The sequence below is a fragment of the Ctenopharyngodon idella genome, chromosome 18 (assembly GCF_019924925.1).
Source record: "Ctenopharyngodon idella isolate HZGC_01 chromosome 18, HZGC01, whole genome shotgun sequence".
Taxonomy (NCBI): Eukaryota; Metazoa; Chordata; class Actinopteri; order Cypriniformes; family Xenocyprididae; genus Ctenopharyngodon; species Ctenopharyngodon idella.
Window position 1 is genome coordinate 24,220,004 of NC_067237.1, and position 15,877 is coordinate 24,235,880.

General features: G+C 38.8%; 1 protein-coding gene across 2 annotated transcripts in view; it reads left to right on the top strand.

Annotated features, from left to right (window-relative positions):
• Positions 1-6,753, top strand: part of zfpm1 (zinc finger protein, FOG family member 1) — a 91,360-nt gene extending 84,607 nt beyond the window's left edge. For both annotated transcript variants that reach the window (XM_051869497.1, XM_051869498.1), the window contains 3 exons: positions 1,547-1,777; positions 1,914-2,141; positions 2,356-6,753. In XM_051869497.1, the coding sequence (XP_051725457.1) occupies positions 1,547-1,777; positions 1,914-2,141; positions 2,356-4,718 (2,822 nt within the window). In that variant the 3' untranslated portion in view covers positions 4,719-6,753. The remainder of the gene's footprint in view (positions 1-1,546; positions 1,778-1,913; positions 2,142-2,355) is intronic.
• Positions 6,754-15,877: the final 9,124 nt, after the last annotated feature.

The window sequence follows — 15,877 nt, forward strand, 5'->3', positions numbered from 1 at the left end:
GTACATTGATTATGTACATTGATCAATATTTTCGAAATATACCAAGTAAATGCCGTGGTATATGAATATGGTAATCATTCAGTTGCACAGTATATGTAAAATACCCCGCTACTCAAAAGTTTTTTGTTCGTTTTTTTTTTTTTTTTTTTTTAATAAATTAACACTTTTATTCAGCAAGGATGTATTAAATTTAACAAAAGAGTGAAATATTTTGTAACAAAAATGTAAAAGTCTTTACTATTTCAAATAAATGCTGTTATTTTGTGAACTTTCTAGTCATAGAATAATCCTGACAAGGTTTCTACAAAAATATTAAGTGTTAGAACTTAACTAAAATTGAAAAGAAAACAGTTATTTTAAATTGAAATAATATTTCAATTTCTACTGTATTTTTGATCAGATAAATGCAGACTTGGTGAACATAAGAGACTTTTTTACAATTTTAAAAATCTTACAAACCCAACCTTTTGAACTTTTGTGTATATAATAAAATTTTTAAGAAATATAATTTGAAAATTAGTGAATACATTTTATACAATCTTATATCATCACTGGCTTGTGCAGTTTTGTATGTTACTTAAATGGTAATTAAGTCATTGTGCATTTAATTTGGGAATGAGACAAACACATATTTGTTTGAAGTTTCTGCATGTTTCCAAATGAATTGACAATGGAGAAGACATTAGTTCAGCCATCAAACAAAACTCTAAAAATAATGATTATTTTTATACAAGTTCACAATTGCAACGTATTTTAACATGGAAAAATGACAAGACTTCACCTTTAAGTTGCTTGTCATTTATTCCCATTGCCAGTAGGTGGCAGTGTTGTGTCAGTTCCGACAGCGGAGGAGTTCATTGGCTGGTACTGCCCTCTCTGCTACATCAGCTAAACTGCATGAGGAGTGGGAGTGGACATGGACATGCCATGATGAAGGCATGAATCACTGTAAATAAGGCTAAAGGGTAAAACATGATCAGCCCAACTTTGCGCTTCCCGCTGCATTAGCAGGGCTGCAAGTAGACGGATAATTGGATGTGACGGTCGTTATCAAATATAGCCTGTTCAACATGTGCCCTGACACCAGATCAGCCCGATTATGTGCACACACTTTTGCGCACATCACAAACTCGACGTGCCCGTTGCCGTGGAGATGACGGACTAATTCTGATTTAGAAATTTGTGTGTATTGTGTTTGTGTTGTTGGTTATATATGCAGTGGGTGCATTACTAAACATTGAACATCTCATGTATGGTTAAATGCATTAAGTATATCAGTTAAAAGTGGGCTTGCAGAATAAATGGGATAAAAGCATTATCAGAAAAATATTGGTGTTGCTATTAAGTGTGCATTTTTTTAATTAATTAAAGTTTTTATATCTATAATCCATGTTTTGTCCTTTATAATATACACACAAAATATGCAACATCAGGAATGAATGTTCTTCTCTAAACATTCTCTGTGATAAACTATTTATATCTTGAAAGGATAATCAGTTGTTTCCTTTTGTTAACTGTCATATTTTGTGTGTGTTTGTGTGTGCAGAAGACATTTTCCCTTGCAAAGACTGTGGGATCTGGTACAGAAGTGAGAGGAATCTTCAGGCCCATCTTATGTACTACTGCGCAAGCCGACAGAAGCAGCAGACTGCTGCCTCTCCTCCACAGGACAAGCCTAAAGATTCCTACCCTAACGAGAGGTTGTGTCCCTTCCCGCAGTGCAACAAAAGCTGTCCCAGTGCCAGCTCTCTGGAGATCCACATGAGAACACACAGCGGTGAGACACTTTCCTGACAGTTATTTTTTCTTTTTGAAATTGGCATGCTTGCTTGAGTATTAATAATGTTTTAGTAAAGTGCCATTTATGCCTGATTTGTAAGTAATTGTGTATGTGGCTGTTAATGTTTCTCCAGGAGAGCGTCCATTTGTGTGTTTGATTTGCCTGTCAGCATTCACTACTAAGGCAAACTGTGAGCGGCACTTGAAGGTTCACACAGACTCGCAGAATGGTTTGTGTCATGGCTGTGGTTTCATCTCCACAACGCGAGACATCCTGTACAGCCACCTGGTCACCAGTCACATGGTTTGCCAGCCTGGCTCTCACAGTGAGGTGTACTCACCTAAACTACCACTGGCTGGAGGTAACAGCACTAATGTCTGAACTCTGCAGATCACAAACAAATCCAATACAGACTTAGTCTTAATGCTGCATATTAGTAATTAAAAAACTATTAATTGAATAATAAAACATTGTAATTATGTAAAATATATGTTGTAATATAAGTATTCAAGTAATCATAAGACTTAAATGATTCTTCCTGTATCTGAATATCTGTCATATTTTCTTTGTGACAGGCTTGAGTCCAGGGGACTCTGGCATTGTTCTGAAATGTCAAGTGTGTGGCTACTCTGCTGACACACCTGCCCTACTCCAGCAGCATGTCCACACTCACCTGGAAGTGAGGGTTCCAGCTGAGAGGAGCCCCACGCCTCGCCAGAGCAGTCCTACTTCCTCTGAGCTCCAAGACCCGCAAGAGAGGGAGCTTGATGCCTGCGTCCCACGTCCCGACTCTTCCAGCCCAGGAGCCAATGGCAGCTCTGCCTCTCAAGGCTGCAGCCCCCTCAACCAACTCATCATCAAAGAGGAGCCACGTTCAGACTATGAAAATGATACAAAGGAAGAAGAACAGGTGGGCAGTCCTCAAGGAAATGCTGTGGAGGAAAGCTCATCTCAGTCTACTTCACCTAAGAGCCCCACGGTGGTGGCGGTTAAGACAGAGCCGACCAGTCCCACACCAGGTTCCAGTCCCGCACACCCTGGAACAGGGGGTTCGGTTCTATCTGGAGGGACGATGTTCTTACCGCAGTACATGTTCAATTCTGAGGCTGCCATAATGCCACAAGCGTCTGAGATTCTGGCTAAGATGTCTGAAATGGTACACAGTAGGCTTAAACAGGGACAAGGGCCAGCAGCCGGACAGCAGAGCTTCTATCCACCAGGCTCTCCTGCCAGCGTTCAGAAGGGAGCCACTTGCTTTGAATGTGACATTACCTTCAACAACATCAACAACTTCTACGTCCACAAGAGGCTTTACTGCTCAAGCAGGCATCAGCAAGGAGAGGCAGCAGGCCTGATGAAGGAAGGAGCGGTCACTGCAGCTGCTCCTCCTGCTGCCCACGCTGCTTCACCCCAGGCCAGACCGGTCAGTCGTGCGGCTTCGGCCTCTCCTAGCTACCCCGACCCTGCAACAGGAGGCACAGCCTCTGAGCCCAAGTTAGTGGAGGTGAAAAGTGAGGATCCAGGGATGAAAGATGTCACCTGCTCGTCGTCCTCAGAGGGAGAGGGACCTGGGGGTGGGCAGGCCAGCGAGGGTAGCCAAAGTCCTAGTGGCTCCGCCGACGACACAGACGACGATCCCACTCGCACCTTCTGCCAGGCCTGCAATATCCGCTTCAGTCGTCACGATAACTACATTGTCCACAAGCGATTCTACTGCGCCTCGAGACATGATCCCTCCAACCAGCGACCCCATTCTGGCAAGACCGCCTTCCTTCCCCAACCTATCCGCACACGCAAGCGCAAGAAGATGTATGAGATCCACATGGCTCAAACCGAGGCTTTGGCTAATGCCACTGCTTTGCCGACAGCAGCAAGTCTGGGGGTGAAACAAGAGGGCCCTTCCATTCCTCCATTGCCCCAAGTGTCCACCCCAACACAAAGCTCAAGTCCTGAAGGCGACGGACCCATTGACTTGAGTAAAAGACCCCGACTCAGAGAAAGCCAGAGTGGGGGCAGCATTCCCGCTCTGCCCCTTGCTGACTACCACAAGTGCACCGCCTGCAGCATTAGCTTCAACAGCATAGAGAACTACCTGGCCCACAAGACCTACTACTGTCCGGCAACTACCCTGCAACCACACACTATGGAGCAGCTTAACCGGCTAAAGAGACCCGCTTCCACCTCACCGAAGAACCGAGCTGTGGACCTGCACCCTGAGGCCAAAGGGCTTCAGACAGGTAAAACTGCAGCGGTTGCGCATCCATCCACCTTGCTTGGCTCTGAATCCACCCCTCCACATGTGCAGGGAGCAAAGACCCCAAGCACCTCCCCAGTAGTGTGTCCCTACTGCCCTCCCAACAAACTGCTAACCTGTGATCTGATGGAGCATTTTAAAACGACTCATGGTCTGGTGCTCACACTACAGCAACATCTTGAGACGCAGTCCGCTGGAGTCAGTCCCAGTCCTAGCCTTAGCCCTCGGGAAGGAGCTCCTCTCACCCCTCCTAAACCAAGCCCTCGGCCCCGTAAGGACAGTGTGAATGGCCGGAGCATCAAGTTGGAAGCAACCTCTCCTTCCTCACCTGTACTTAATGGAAGTCCACTAGAACCCCAGTCTGTGGGGTCTGGCTCTCCAAAAACCGCACCCCCTGCCCTCTCCCCTACAGGAGTAACTGTATCACCTGTGCCTGAAGCGCTAAGAGAAGTTGGGCAGCTAGGCCACACCCCATTGCCCGCACTCCTCCCTGAAAAGGCGGTCCTTGCTATAAGCCACGCCCACACAACTCCACCCATGCCTAAAACACCCCTCGCCTCACCCCTGCAGAATGGGAACACACGCTACTGCCGGCTGTGTAACATCAAATTCAGCAGCCTTTCCACTTTCATTGCACACAAAAAATACTACTGTTCCTCTCACAGTGCCGAACATGTCAAGTGAGCCCTTTACCTAGTCAATTCTGCCATTCCTCTCATGCATAGAAGTGCCAATCATGGCACTACCCGACCTGATCTGGACAGAGCATGATAACGGGACTGTTACTAGCCAGATGCAGAGGTCTCCATGTCGACCATGTTATCTGGTGTTGTTACTATGGTAACTTATTACATGTTTTGGGTCAAGTTTTTATCACACTAAGAGATGAGACTACCTGCACACAGAATGTGCCCCCTGACCTATTCCCACATCCCTGCAGACTTCTCATTTCACCTCTGAGTTTAGAAATCTGCTGATGGAACGTAACCCTTTAATTAGCTTTGAAAATGTTGTTTAATCACTCCTATATTTTTATGTTCCTTCTAATCAATGATGGCGTTGTATATTTGTAAGATTGTTTGTCTGAGCCATTTTTGTTTTTTGTTCTAAATTGCTAATTTGAGGTAAACTCTGACCCCTAGTGGAGGTCTTTATAGAATCCAGTCTGCAGATTTTTGTCAATACACTGACTCAAAAAAAATTGAGTATACAACTGAGTAAGCCAGTTGAAATTGGTGTCACCTGGTTACCAGTTCAAGATGAAAGAAAAATGTGAAGAAACTATTTATCATTTGAGTCCTCACGCATTTCATGCAAGTTAAATACTACCTAGTTTCTTTTTAAAGAAATACTTTTTGTTTTAATACTGTCAAAAGGAACCATTTCAGTCTTCAGTGTGATGTATTTTCTTGGTTCTTGCATATGGAAATGTGTCATATTTGACTTTTTTTGCATTGATCAATGGGACTTGGGAAGTAATTCTGTAAGTGTTTGTCTAGTACGGGAGAAGACGGCACACACTATACTGTCTCAGTATTTGGTCATGGCTCCCAGACAGACATTTTCCATCAGATGGATGTGCATTTCGGATCTAAGGACTGTCGTAGGGTTTTAGGGTTTGGATTTCGAACAGCGTAAGATGTTTGTTCTGTCTCTAGTCACCAGCTCACCTTGTCTTTGTCCCTAACACAAAACCTTCACTGCTTCAAATCCAAAACCCTTTTGACCTGCTGAAAAAGTGCCATCTGTACTCTACACAAACTGTTGTGGACATGCAAAGAAAAGCATGTTTGTTTGGTCTTTTTTTCTTTTTCTTTTAACCTTGAAATGAAGTATAGCATAGAAAAGATTCATATCAATGTCTTGCACACTCACTGTTGAATAATGTTGAAGGCCACTGAAAGCAAGAGAATTCAAAACTGACTCATTGCTCGTATTGCTTCTTTCTTAAACTGGCAACGCAGCGTCACTCTTGTCCTTCTCTCAATTGCGCTGTTTCTCTTTCAATTTTGCATTCTCAATGATGACTCATTGACGTTTTATGCTCCTACATGTGCGTGTATGTTGAAAAAAAAACAGCGTCATGCAATCTATCCTCCTGTGCAGGCTACCTTGGCAAAGCCTTAACAAAGACTCTCGTCACTATGTCTGATACAACGGGTCACTTATGTCCACAATGCTCGTCACTCTCCCCCACTAAGTGGACTTTGTGTATGTTACAAGTGGTGTTTTCCCATTTCCTGTGTTACAAGAAGAAAACCTCAGTCATCTCTGCGGTAAGAACAGGAACATGCAAAACTGCGTGCAAATGAGAAAAGTTTAAATTTCTCTCTGCTGTTGTGGTTTGAACACATACAGGGGCGTTTACAATTCCATTGTTTTATCATTTAGCGACTGTCACAAGTCCAAAAGACCAGTGCTGAAAACCTTTGACCTTTCCAGATCCCTTTTCTATTGCACTGTGTTGTACAAAAATGCTGAATGTTTTAGTTTTAGAAGCTTTTTTGTATGTATTTATGTTTTTACAGCACTTTTTCTTGTCCAAACCTATCCCCGAAGGACTTACTCGTGAATTTAGAACATTCTAACGCAAGTGAAAGGTAATTAAAATACTTTGTGAATAATTAAAAATGTTGATGGAAAAAGAATGAATGTCAACCTTTTTCTTTGGGTTTGTTTTGATTTTTTTTTTTTTTTTTTTTTTTTTTTTTTTTAATTTCATCTACAAAAAGTTCCACTACACACTTGTCCAAACTATGCATGGGAAATAAAGAGTCCAGAAGGACATTCAAAGTGCAAGAGAACTCTGTCGTAGTTTGTATACTGTGATGCAACACACGTTCTGCATTGTGGGAACTTTGCATAGCAGTTTTTATAAGATTTGTTTATTTTTCCCTTTGGCGTAACCGTTTGACACAATGTTTATATTGGTGGCATGTTTTAATTTTATGTGTGTGAGAACAAATATTCAAAGGGAAAGTTCAATCAAAAATGAAAATTAGGCCATTTATTAACCCTCATGTCATTCAAGCACTGTGTTTTTCTTTGTTCAGTGAAATACTAAAGAAAATATTTATTTAGAAGAACATCCAGACTGCTTTCTTTCATACAACTAAAGTGGTGTTTTTCTACTGTTACGCTTCATAAAAGCAAAATAAAAGCCCCATTCCAAGTCTTCTAAAACTATACTTTAAATGATTAGTTCACTTTTAAATGAAAATTAGCCCAAGCTTTACTCACCCTCAAGCCATCCTAGGTGTATATGACTTTCTTCTTTCTGATGAACACAGTTGGAGAAATATTAATAAATATCCAGACATATCCGAGCTTTATAATGGCAGTGAGCAGGATCAACGAGTATAAGCTGAAGAAAATGTCTCCATCCACATCTATCCATCATAACATATTCCTTACGGCTCGGGGGGGGGGTTAATAAAGGCCTTCTGAAGCGAAGTGATGCATTTGTGTAAAAAAAAAATATTTAACAAGTTATGAATTAAAATACCTATCTTCCGCCAGACCGCCTTCCGTATTCAACTTACGGGAAAAAACTTAACTGACATGACACCAGTTCCGTTTTTTCCGTAATTTGAATACAGAAGGTGGTCTGGCGGAAGCTAGATATTTTACTTCATTACTTATTAAATATGGATATTTTTTTACACAAATGCATCGTTTCACTTCAGAAGGCCTTTATTAACCCCCCGGAGCCGTGTAGAGTATGTTTATGATGGATGGATGTGGATGGAGGCACTTTCTTCAGCTCATACTCGTTGATCCCGCTCACTGCCATTATAAAGCTTGGATGCGTCAGGATATTTATTAATATATCTCCGATTGTGTTCATCAGAAAGAAGAAAGTCATATACACCAACGATGGCTTGAGGGTGAGTAAAGCTTGGGGTAATTTTCATTTGAACGTGAACTAATCCTTTAAGCTTAAGACCAAAATTTGAGTCATGTTAACGGACTATCTTGCCTTTTGCGGTGCTTTGTGTTTTTTAGAACTTGGCAGTGGAAAAATCTCAATCCACTTTCGTTGCATGGAAAATAAGCATGGAAAGCATGAACATATAAAAAATCAGTTTGGGCAAACTTCAGGCCTTTGAAAAATTTGAAATTAGTGCTTTTTATACACAAAAGAACGGAAAGCACATATCAGTGTTGTAATAATGTTCCGTTCCACACTACAGAGTGCCTACAAACAAATTCACATCAATATTTACATTCACAGACTGAAGGTTGTTCAAGGTGAATTGTTTCTCATTTCCCCCACTCTTTGGCCATTATTATGGTGGTTTTGTCAAGCCTTCTTGATTTATAAAAGTACTGCTCATGCAGCCATTCCAGAAGCAACATGCTTTTACAGCACACACGTTAAACCCAAGCTGTAATTATCTGAATAAAGTGAAGCTTTCTTGCCTTAAGTATCAAGGCTATTCCGCCTGCTCTTTGAAAGGACCGTTGGATGCCTGTACCTGTGGATTAATCTTCATTGTGAAAAAAAAAAAAGAGTGAGAATAACATTTATCTGTGTCATCTTCACATCTCATTTAATTTTATGGCTCTGTGCTTTTATTTTGTCATCAATTGAGCATACAAGATATCACTTGTTGGTGAAGCTGTGTGGAGAAAGAAAGAGAGGCATTTGTTTCACAAACTGAGTCATAAAAATGAGGTTTAGGGAATAAAATGTTTCTTTAACTTGTGTTAAAGGAGCCAAGCACAATTTTACCTTTCAGTTTTCATGGTCATTATAAATGATATTTAATGAAAAGGTTTTGTTGAATAGTATTGAATAGTTAAAATCCATTTGGTATTTTAATGGATATAATACATCACAAATTGTGGAGTTGGGTTCGTAAATGTTCCATTTTTGCATAATGGTGCACAGTTCCTGTAGGAATTGAGTTATTTAGCATATTCCTGACTTGCCGAGGTAGGGAGGTCAGAAGACAAGAACTCGTCCTTGATTTCTCTTCATTCATGGTTTAAAACTCTTCTCCATTTTCATGAATGTACAATAAGGCTTTATTGTTTATAATCCAAAGTTAGTATACATAAGTAGTATACTCTATAATCACGCATTCTTGAGGGTTAAAGGGTTAGTTCACCCAAAAAATGAAAATTCTGTCATTAATTACTCACCCTCATGTCGTTCCAAAACACTGCTTCATGAAGCTTCGAAGCTTTACGAATCTTTTGTTTCAAATCAGTGGTTCGGAGCACGTATCAAACTGCCAAAGTCACGTGATTTCAGTAAATGAGGCTTCGTTACGTCATAAGTGTTTTGAAATTTCAATAGTTCACGTGACTTTGGCAGTTTGATACACGCTCCGAACCACAGATTCGAAACAAAAGATTCGTAAAGCTTCAAAGCTTCATGAAGCAGTGTTTTGAAATCGGCCATCACTAGATATTGCTGAATAAAGTCGCTATTTTGTTTTTTCTTTTTTGCCGCACAAAAAGTATTCTCATCACTTCGTGATTCACATGAACTGTTTTAAATATATCCTTTCTGGGCATTTGAAAGTGTTAATTATCTTGCTGGCAATGGAGGCCTCACTGAGCCATCGGATTTTATCAAAAATATCTCAATTTGTGTTCCGAAGATGAACGAAGGTCATACGGGTGTGAAACGACATGAGGGTGAGTAATAAATGACAAAATTTTCATTTTGGGGTGAATTAACCCTTTACAATTTTCTATTTTCACCAACTGAAGTCTCAAGGGTAACCCATATGAGCATGAAATCTTTATTGCATTCTAAAATGATTAATTCAACAATTAATTTTTAACTGAATTTACATGCTGATAAAATATACTGAACTTGATTTATCTGTAGTTAAGCATGTCCAATAAAACAGAATAAAAGGGGTTAGAAAATAATGATCCAGAGAGGTCTCCTCTTTAGGGGCAATTACAAAGAACCTGACAAGTTTTTCCTTGTAGCAGTGCTTTTAAATCTCATTTAACATTCAGTTAACGTATTCACCATTTATCGTAGTTCTGACCCATAGATCTCCTTTGGAAAGGAGACAAAGAATGAAAATAGAGTCTGTCTGTGCAAAATAAACCAATCAATAAAGAAATATGAAAACGAAGCTCCCCTGTAGTGCAAGAATGCAATTTAGCACGGCATGTAACAGACAGTGATGATTCTAATCAAGTGGCATATGTAATCAAGTTCATGTTTATGAAGGTCAGATTATCTATAGGTGGTCATAATTCATGCTTTTAGTATCTGACGGTGCTTGTTAGGGTTATTTTTTTTCTTTTTAGTTGTTTGAATGCTGTAAAATGGCACAGCCTTTAGTGTGACAGCTGGCAATGCAGATAAAGTCAATGAATGCAATTTCAGATGCTGTGTATTCTCGAGTCGGTTTTGAATTTTCTGAATGGCTTTTCAATCATGTGTCGTGACGTTGCTGTACCTGAAGTACCCAAAGCTGTCCACTTTGGCATCCCCAATACACATCAAGTGTCAGATCTTCGACAACCTCCCATGGCCTTGGCTGAGCTCATCTCTGAAAATGCTTTGGCACCACTTTATTTCATCAGTGTTTTTCATTTTAGGGCTGACAGCAATAGTGGAGATGAATAATCATATCTAAGCCCATGTAAATGCTCTTCAAATGTTGTTTCAGCCTGTTTAACAATAAAAACAACAACAACAAAAGATCATAATCCAGCCTTTCTTGCACTTCCATTTTATGTACACACTCATTCTCTAATCCTTCTCGGCAGGAAGTTTAGTGATAGGGTCAGTGAACTTTGTTTATTTTCAGTAATCAGATACTTGAACTATTCCTCTCATTTTCTTTATTAACTTCCCTTTTCTCCACAGGAGCACAACACATCTGACAGTGTGCAGAAAGGCAAAGAAAGAATAGGGATGAGTATGTTTGAAGATCAGAGTGGCTTGTAGATCTCTAGATAAAAGTTAAATTATCACACAGTGTTGGGAAGTAACTAACTAAAAGTAGCAATGCAACAAACGTAACCACATTTATCAGCAGCGTGACGGTTGGCCAGCTGCACTGAAAACGCAGTAGCTTGTCAGCAACAAGCTTTCCAGCTAATTGCATGTCTACCAGTGTTGGGTAAGTTACTTCAAAAAAGTAATCAATTACTAATTACATCATCAATGTTGTATTTAAAATACTTTTCTAATTACTCTGTCTGAAAAGTAATTTAATTACTCAATAAGTAACTTACTAATTACTTCTTAAAATCCCTATAAACCTTGACCAGATATAGACAATAGAAACTCTTTTAATAATTTAGTCAAACATGGAATAGTTTAGCCTTTTATAGCTTTTTAAAACATTTGAACTTTATTAAAACATATACTATAATACTTTTATTTACTTTATAATACTTAATTTTTTTTAGTAACAAATAGGGATGTCACTATACCAAAAATCTAGTAGTCGGTACCGATACCACCAAAAGTGCACAATACTCGATACCACGGTAAAAAATATATAAAAATACAAATAAAACAATGCTATATATTTTTTTCCAGGTAGGTCTAATACTAGTAAGTAAAAATACCACAGAAATTGAATAATCAAATATAAAATAACTCTGCATAGTCATAACTGTATAAATGAAATATAGATTAATCCTTATTAAAGCTTTTCTTTTGTTGTTTGATTATCATTTATAATACAGACAGCCAATAGTAGACAGTAGCATGTTTTAAAGGTTGCTGTCACTAAGACCTAATAGACGGAGACAATATGCTGTTACACATACTGTTCACATTCACATAACCAACGCGAATATACGCCAAGACGGCATTTTGACATAACTGTGTGTGTATTTGAACGTTTATTTGTAATAAACCGCGAAAATGTAACACTCGCGAGAGGCGGCTATGTGTGTGCGCTTTGGCTGAGAGCGCACTGACTGAAGACCGTCTCTCAGAGAGCGCGCGCAGTTTTTTCAACCTTAGACATAGCTTACATTTTACCTTAATGTTCTTGCCTACCTGTGTCAAAAAAAGTGAAGTAATTGGAATATTTCCATTCTGCAAACCAGCCACTCGCTTCTGCCGACATCTTCAGACAGCGACTACGCAGTCGACTGGTCACGCGCAACTGCACTACAGCTAACGATTTTAAAGAGGCAGTGTTCACTTTTACCTTTAGACGACAAATTTAGATTTTAAATTCAATATTGATTTAAACAGAACTGTTGAACTAATTTACAGTATGTAACGCAAGTACATTATAAGTAACTGTAATTAAATTACCTAAAAATGAACAGTAATCCCTTACTTTACTTTTTCAGTGGATAAGTAATTTATTTATTAGTTACTTAGTAACGCGTTACACCCAACACTGATGTCTAGCAAACAATACATCGTCATTTGTCATTTTATATTGTACACGTTGAGTGACCTGACACAGCTCGACTAAAATGTCTGTGCTTTCTTGATACTGGAAAGAATGATTCATTTTATTGGTCAGTTTGGACAATTCATTTAAAGGTGCAATGTATAAATTGACAGAAATTCAATATAATATACATAACTATGTTTTCAGTGGTGTATAAAGACCTTACATAATGAACCGTTATGTTTTTATTACCTTAGAATGAGCCATTTCTATGTACATACACCGCGGGTCCCCTTACATGTTAAGTCGCCATTATGCGCCGGCATGTTTCTACAGCAGCCCTAAACGGACAAACACTCTAAAGAGTGTGTTTCGTCACTATGTTGTTCTTCTTCTAAATCCTTCGTGTTTTTAGAGGAAGCTTACATCATCACTACGTTGAATACGCATGAAGAAGAAGTAGTAGTAGTAGTCGTCTGGTTTATTAGAAGCAGAGAACGTTCTTTATTAGAAGTAAGAAGAAACCTCATTGCTTGACTGGCTAACATACTCTCTGCTGTCTCAGACGATGACATCTTTGTCTTGTGTCAGCCAGACGGCCACCATAGCTTCTCTATTTTGCTTTGTGAGCGCTGTTGTTTGCAGTTCGCAACCTCACCGCTAGATCCCGCTAAAATGTACACGCTGCACCTTTAAAGGGTTAGTTCACCCAAAAATGAAAATTCTGTCATCATTTACTCACCCTCATGTTGTTCCAAACCTGTAAGACTTTCGTTTAACTTTGGAACACAAATGAAGATCTTTTTCTGATCATTTCTCTTTCTCCATTGACAGTCTACACAACTACCACTTTGATGCTTCAAAATGTTTATAAAGAGATTGTAAAACTAAACCATATGAATTGAGCGGTTTAGTCCAAGTTTTGTGAAGAGACACAATCACTTTATATGATGAACAGATTGAATTTAGGCTTTTATTTACATATAAACATTCATTAACTCACACATCAGATATGGTAAACAGAAGCTCAGCATGTTTTCTTGACGTGCGAGAACCAATGAGGTTCATTCTTACGCAGCACGTTTGAGGTCCGCAAGAACCAATGAGGTTTGTTCTCATGTGTCAAGCAGTTTCGGCTGAGCTTCTGTTTATGTCCGTGGATATATGTGAATAAAACACTAAATTCAATCTGTTCATCATATAAATCAATCATGTCTCTTCAGAGAATTTGGACTAAATCGCTCGATTCACATGGATTATTGTTTTACAATCTCTTCATGAACTTTTTGAAGCATCAAAGTGATAGTTGCATGGACTGTCAATAAAGTGACAAAAATCTCTCAGATTTCCTTAAAAATATCTCCATTTGTGTTCCGAACATGAATGAAAGTCTTACAGGTTTGGAATGACATGAGGGTGAGTAAATGATGACAGAGTTTTCATTTTGGGGTGAACTATCCCTTTAAATGAAGAAGAGTTCTCTTGAAGCAGTGACGACTGCGTTACATTTTACATTTGAAAATTGATTTGCCTAATTGAGATGATCATTTTTGTGTCCCAGCTAAATATGCTCTGCAATGCTCTGATTGCAAAAAACTGAATGTAAATGTTAGCTACTTTGTGTTAGTAGCTTGTAGTGTAAAGACTATATATTTCAAAAGTGTAGTTGAATGTAAAACTACTTTAAATTATGAGGAGCTTGTAGCTTGATTGCTGCAGTTTGAAAGTAACTTCTCCAATTTTCTAAACGTACTTGCGAATGCTGTAAATATGGAACTCCCCATTACTTTTTTCTTAATTTATTTTTAAATGATGGTACATGTATGTGTGTGCAAAAATACTTTGAAGGTGGTTTTATTTGTAACAATGAATCATCAGAGAAGTAGAACACTGAAAAGTTCATAAATCATCGCTGAGATGATTATTTGGTATTATGAGAAGATAGAGAGTAAGCGCTAAAGATTGTCGTGAGGTAGAGACTAATAGTTATGGTTTTAAGACACACCACATTAAAGTGTCAATACAATCAGCTCCTTAACAACAATCCTAATGAGCTGTTCTTTATCAGAGTCACATAACTGACGATCCTTTCTTATGAATGCTTTCAAGCAGCATTCCCACAACGTTCAAAGAGCTGTTATAATGAGATGCCCAGGTTCTGAACATTAAGGATAAATATGTTATACTACAAAAGTCCTATCAGCTCTTCAGGTGTCTTACCTCTCGACATTGATAAACTAATGAACTGAGCACCACACCAGGAGTGATCTGAATGTATTGTCTACATGGTTATGACCTCTCTCCTTGTTATCTAATCTTTCTTCTGTTCTAGATGTATTCTCTGCAGGCAGACATAAAAGTCCATGTCTATTAGTGATGCAGATGTATGCTTTAGTAAGATGAGAGACTGCACAGTCTGCAGGAGAGGTAAGTAGGCCTTTCTTTCAAACATCTTACAATGTTGGTTTTAATGATGGGCTCTTCAGGAGCCACTATCCAGAGCAGATGATTCATCTCTTAGAAAAAAGATACAACCAATCATGTATAGACCCCCAGAAGTACACGATTTGAAAGGCCAAACCTTGACCCCTTGGTCTCACAGCAATTGACAAAGTGAGAAAGAAGAGGTAAAATCAGATGCAATTATATAAGAAATATTGTGTTCGAACAGATATTGGCAAGGTCAAGGTGTCTGACCCACGTCTGAGGCATCTGTGAGTCACTCTTTGCTCACAGCATCCCTCATTAGTCCAACATACGCTTCTGAGAGAACCTCTGACTCTCACACTCAGCAAGAGATCTTTTATTGTCGGAACTATGATTGTTCCAGTGCTTTATCGGCATGTGATAATGTCTTTAGGTACTGTACAGGAGCTGTAGCTAAGTTAACAGAGCTCAAGTTGAAGTACAATTTATATTCACAATTATGCATTTAGCAGATTATTTTATTCAAAGCAACTTACAGTAGAGAAATATAAGGAATTCGTCACAGATGCGATGATAGAATGCCAAGAGCGTTTTCTGCAAAAAAATTATCACTGATTTTTTTTTTTTTTTTCACATAACAGAAAAGTATTGAGAAAAAAAAACTGTTAGAGAAACCACGTGGACAAAATACTTGGACAGTAATTTCACTTGGATTGTGATGTCAGAAAGGTGATACATTATTATTAAAAGGAGGAAATATCACAGCATAGCAGGTTGAACAGAATGTGACAGTGAAACTTCAATGGCAATTCTAGTTGAAACCTTCAAACTGCTATAGGTGTCTTTATGATTTGCTTTTTATTAGTAATTTATTAGATAGATTATCTGACGTGTTTCATCTGCATAATAACCAATTTTACAGTTACATTTTAATTGAATTATTTTTTTGCTGTGTATTGACATTAAAACATCATGATTTCACTCTAATGTCTTGCTCTCACTTTCTGTTCAACCCTTTATACTGTGATTTTCCCCCAATATTATATAATATATATTCTAAGAACCTTTTTG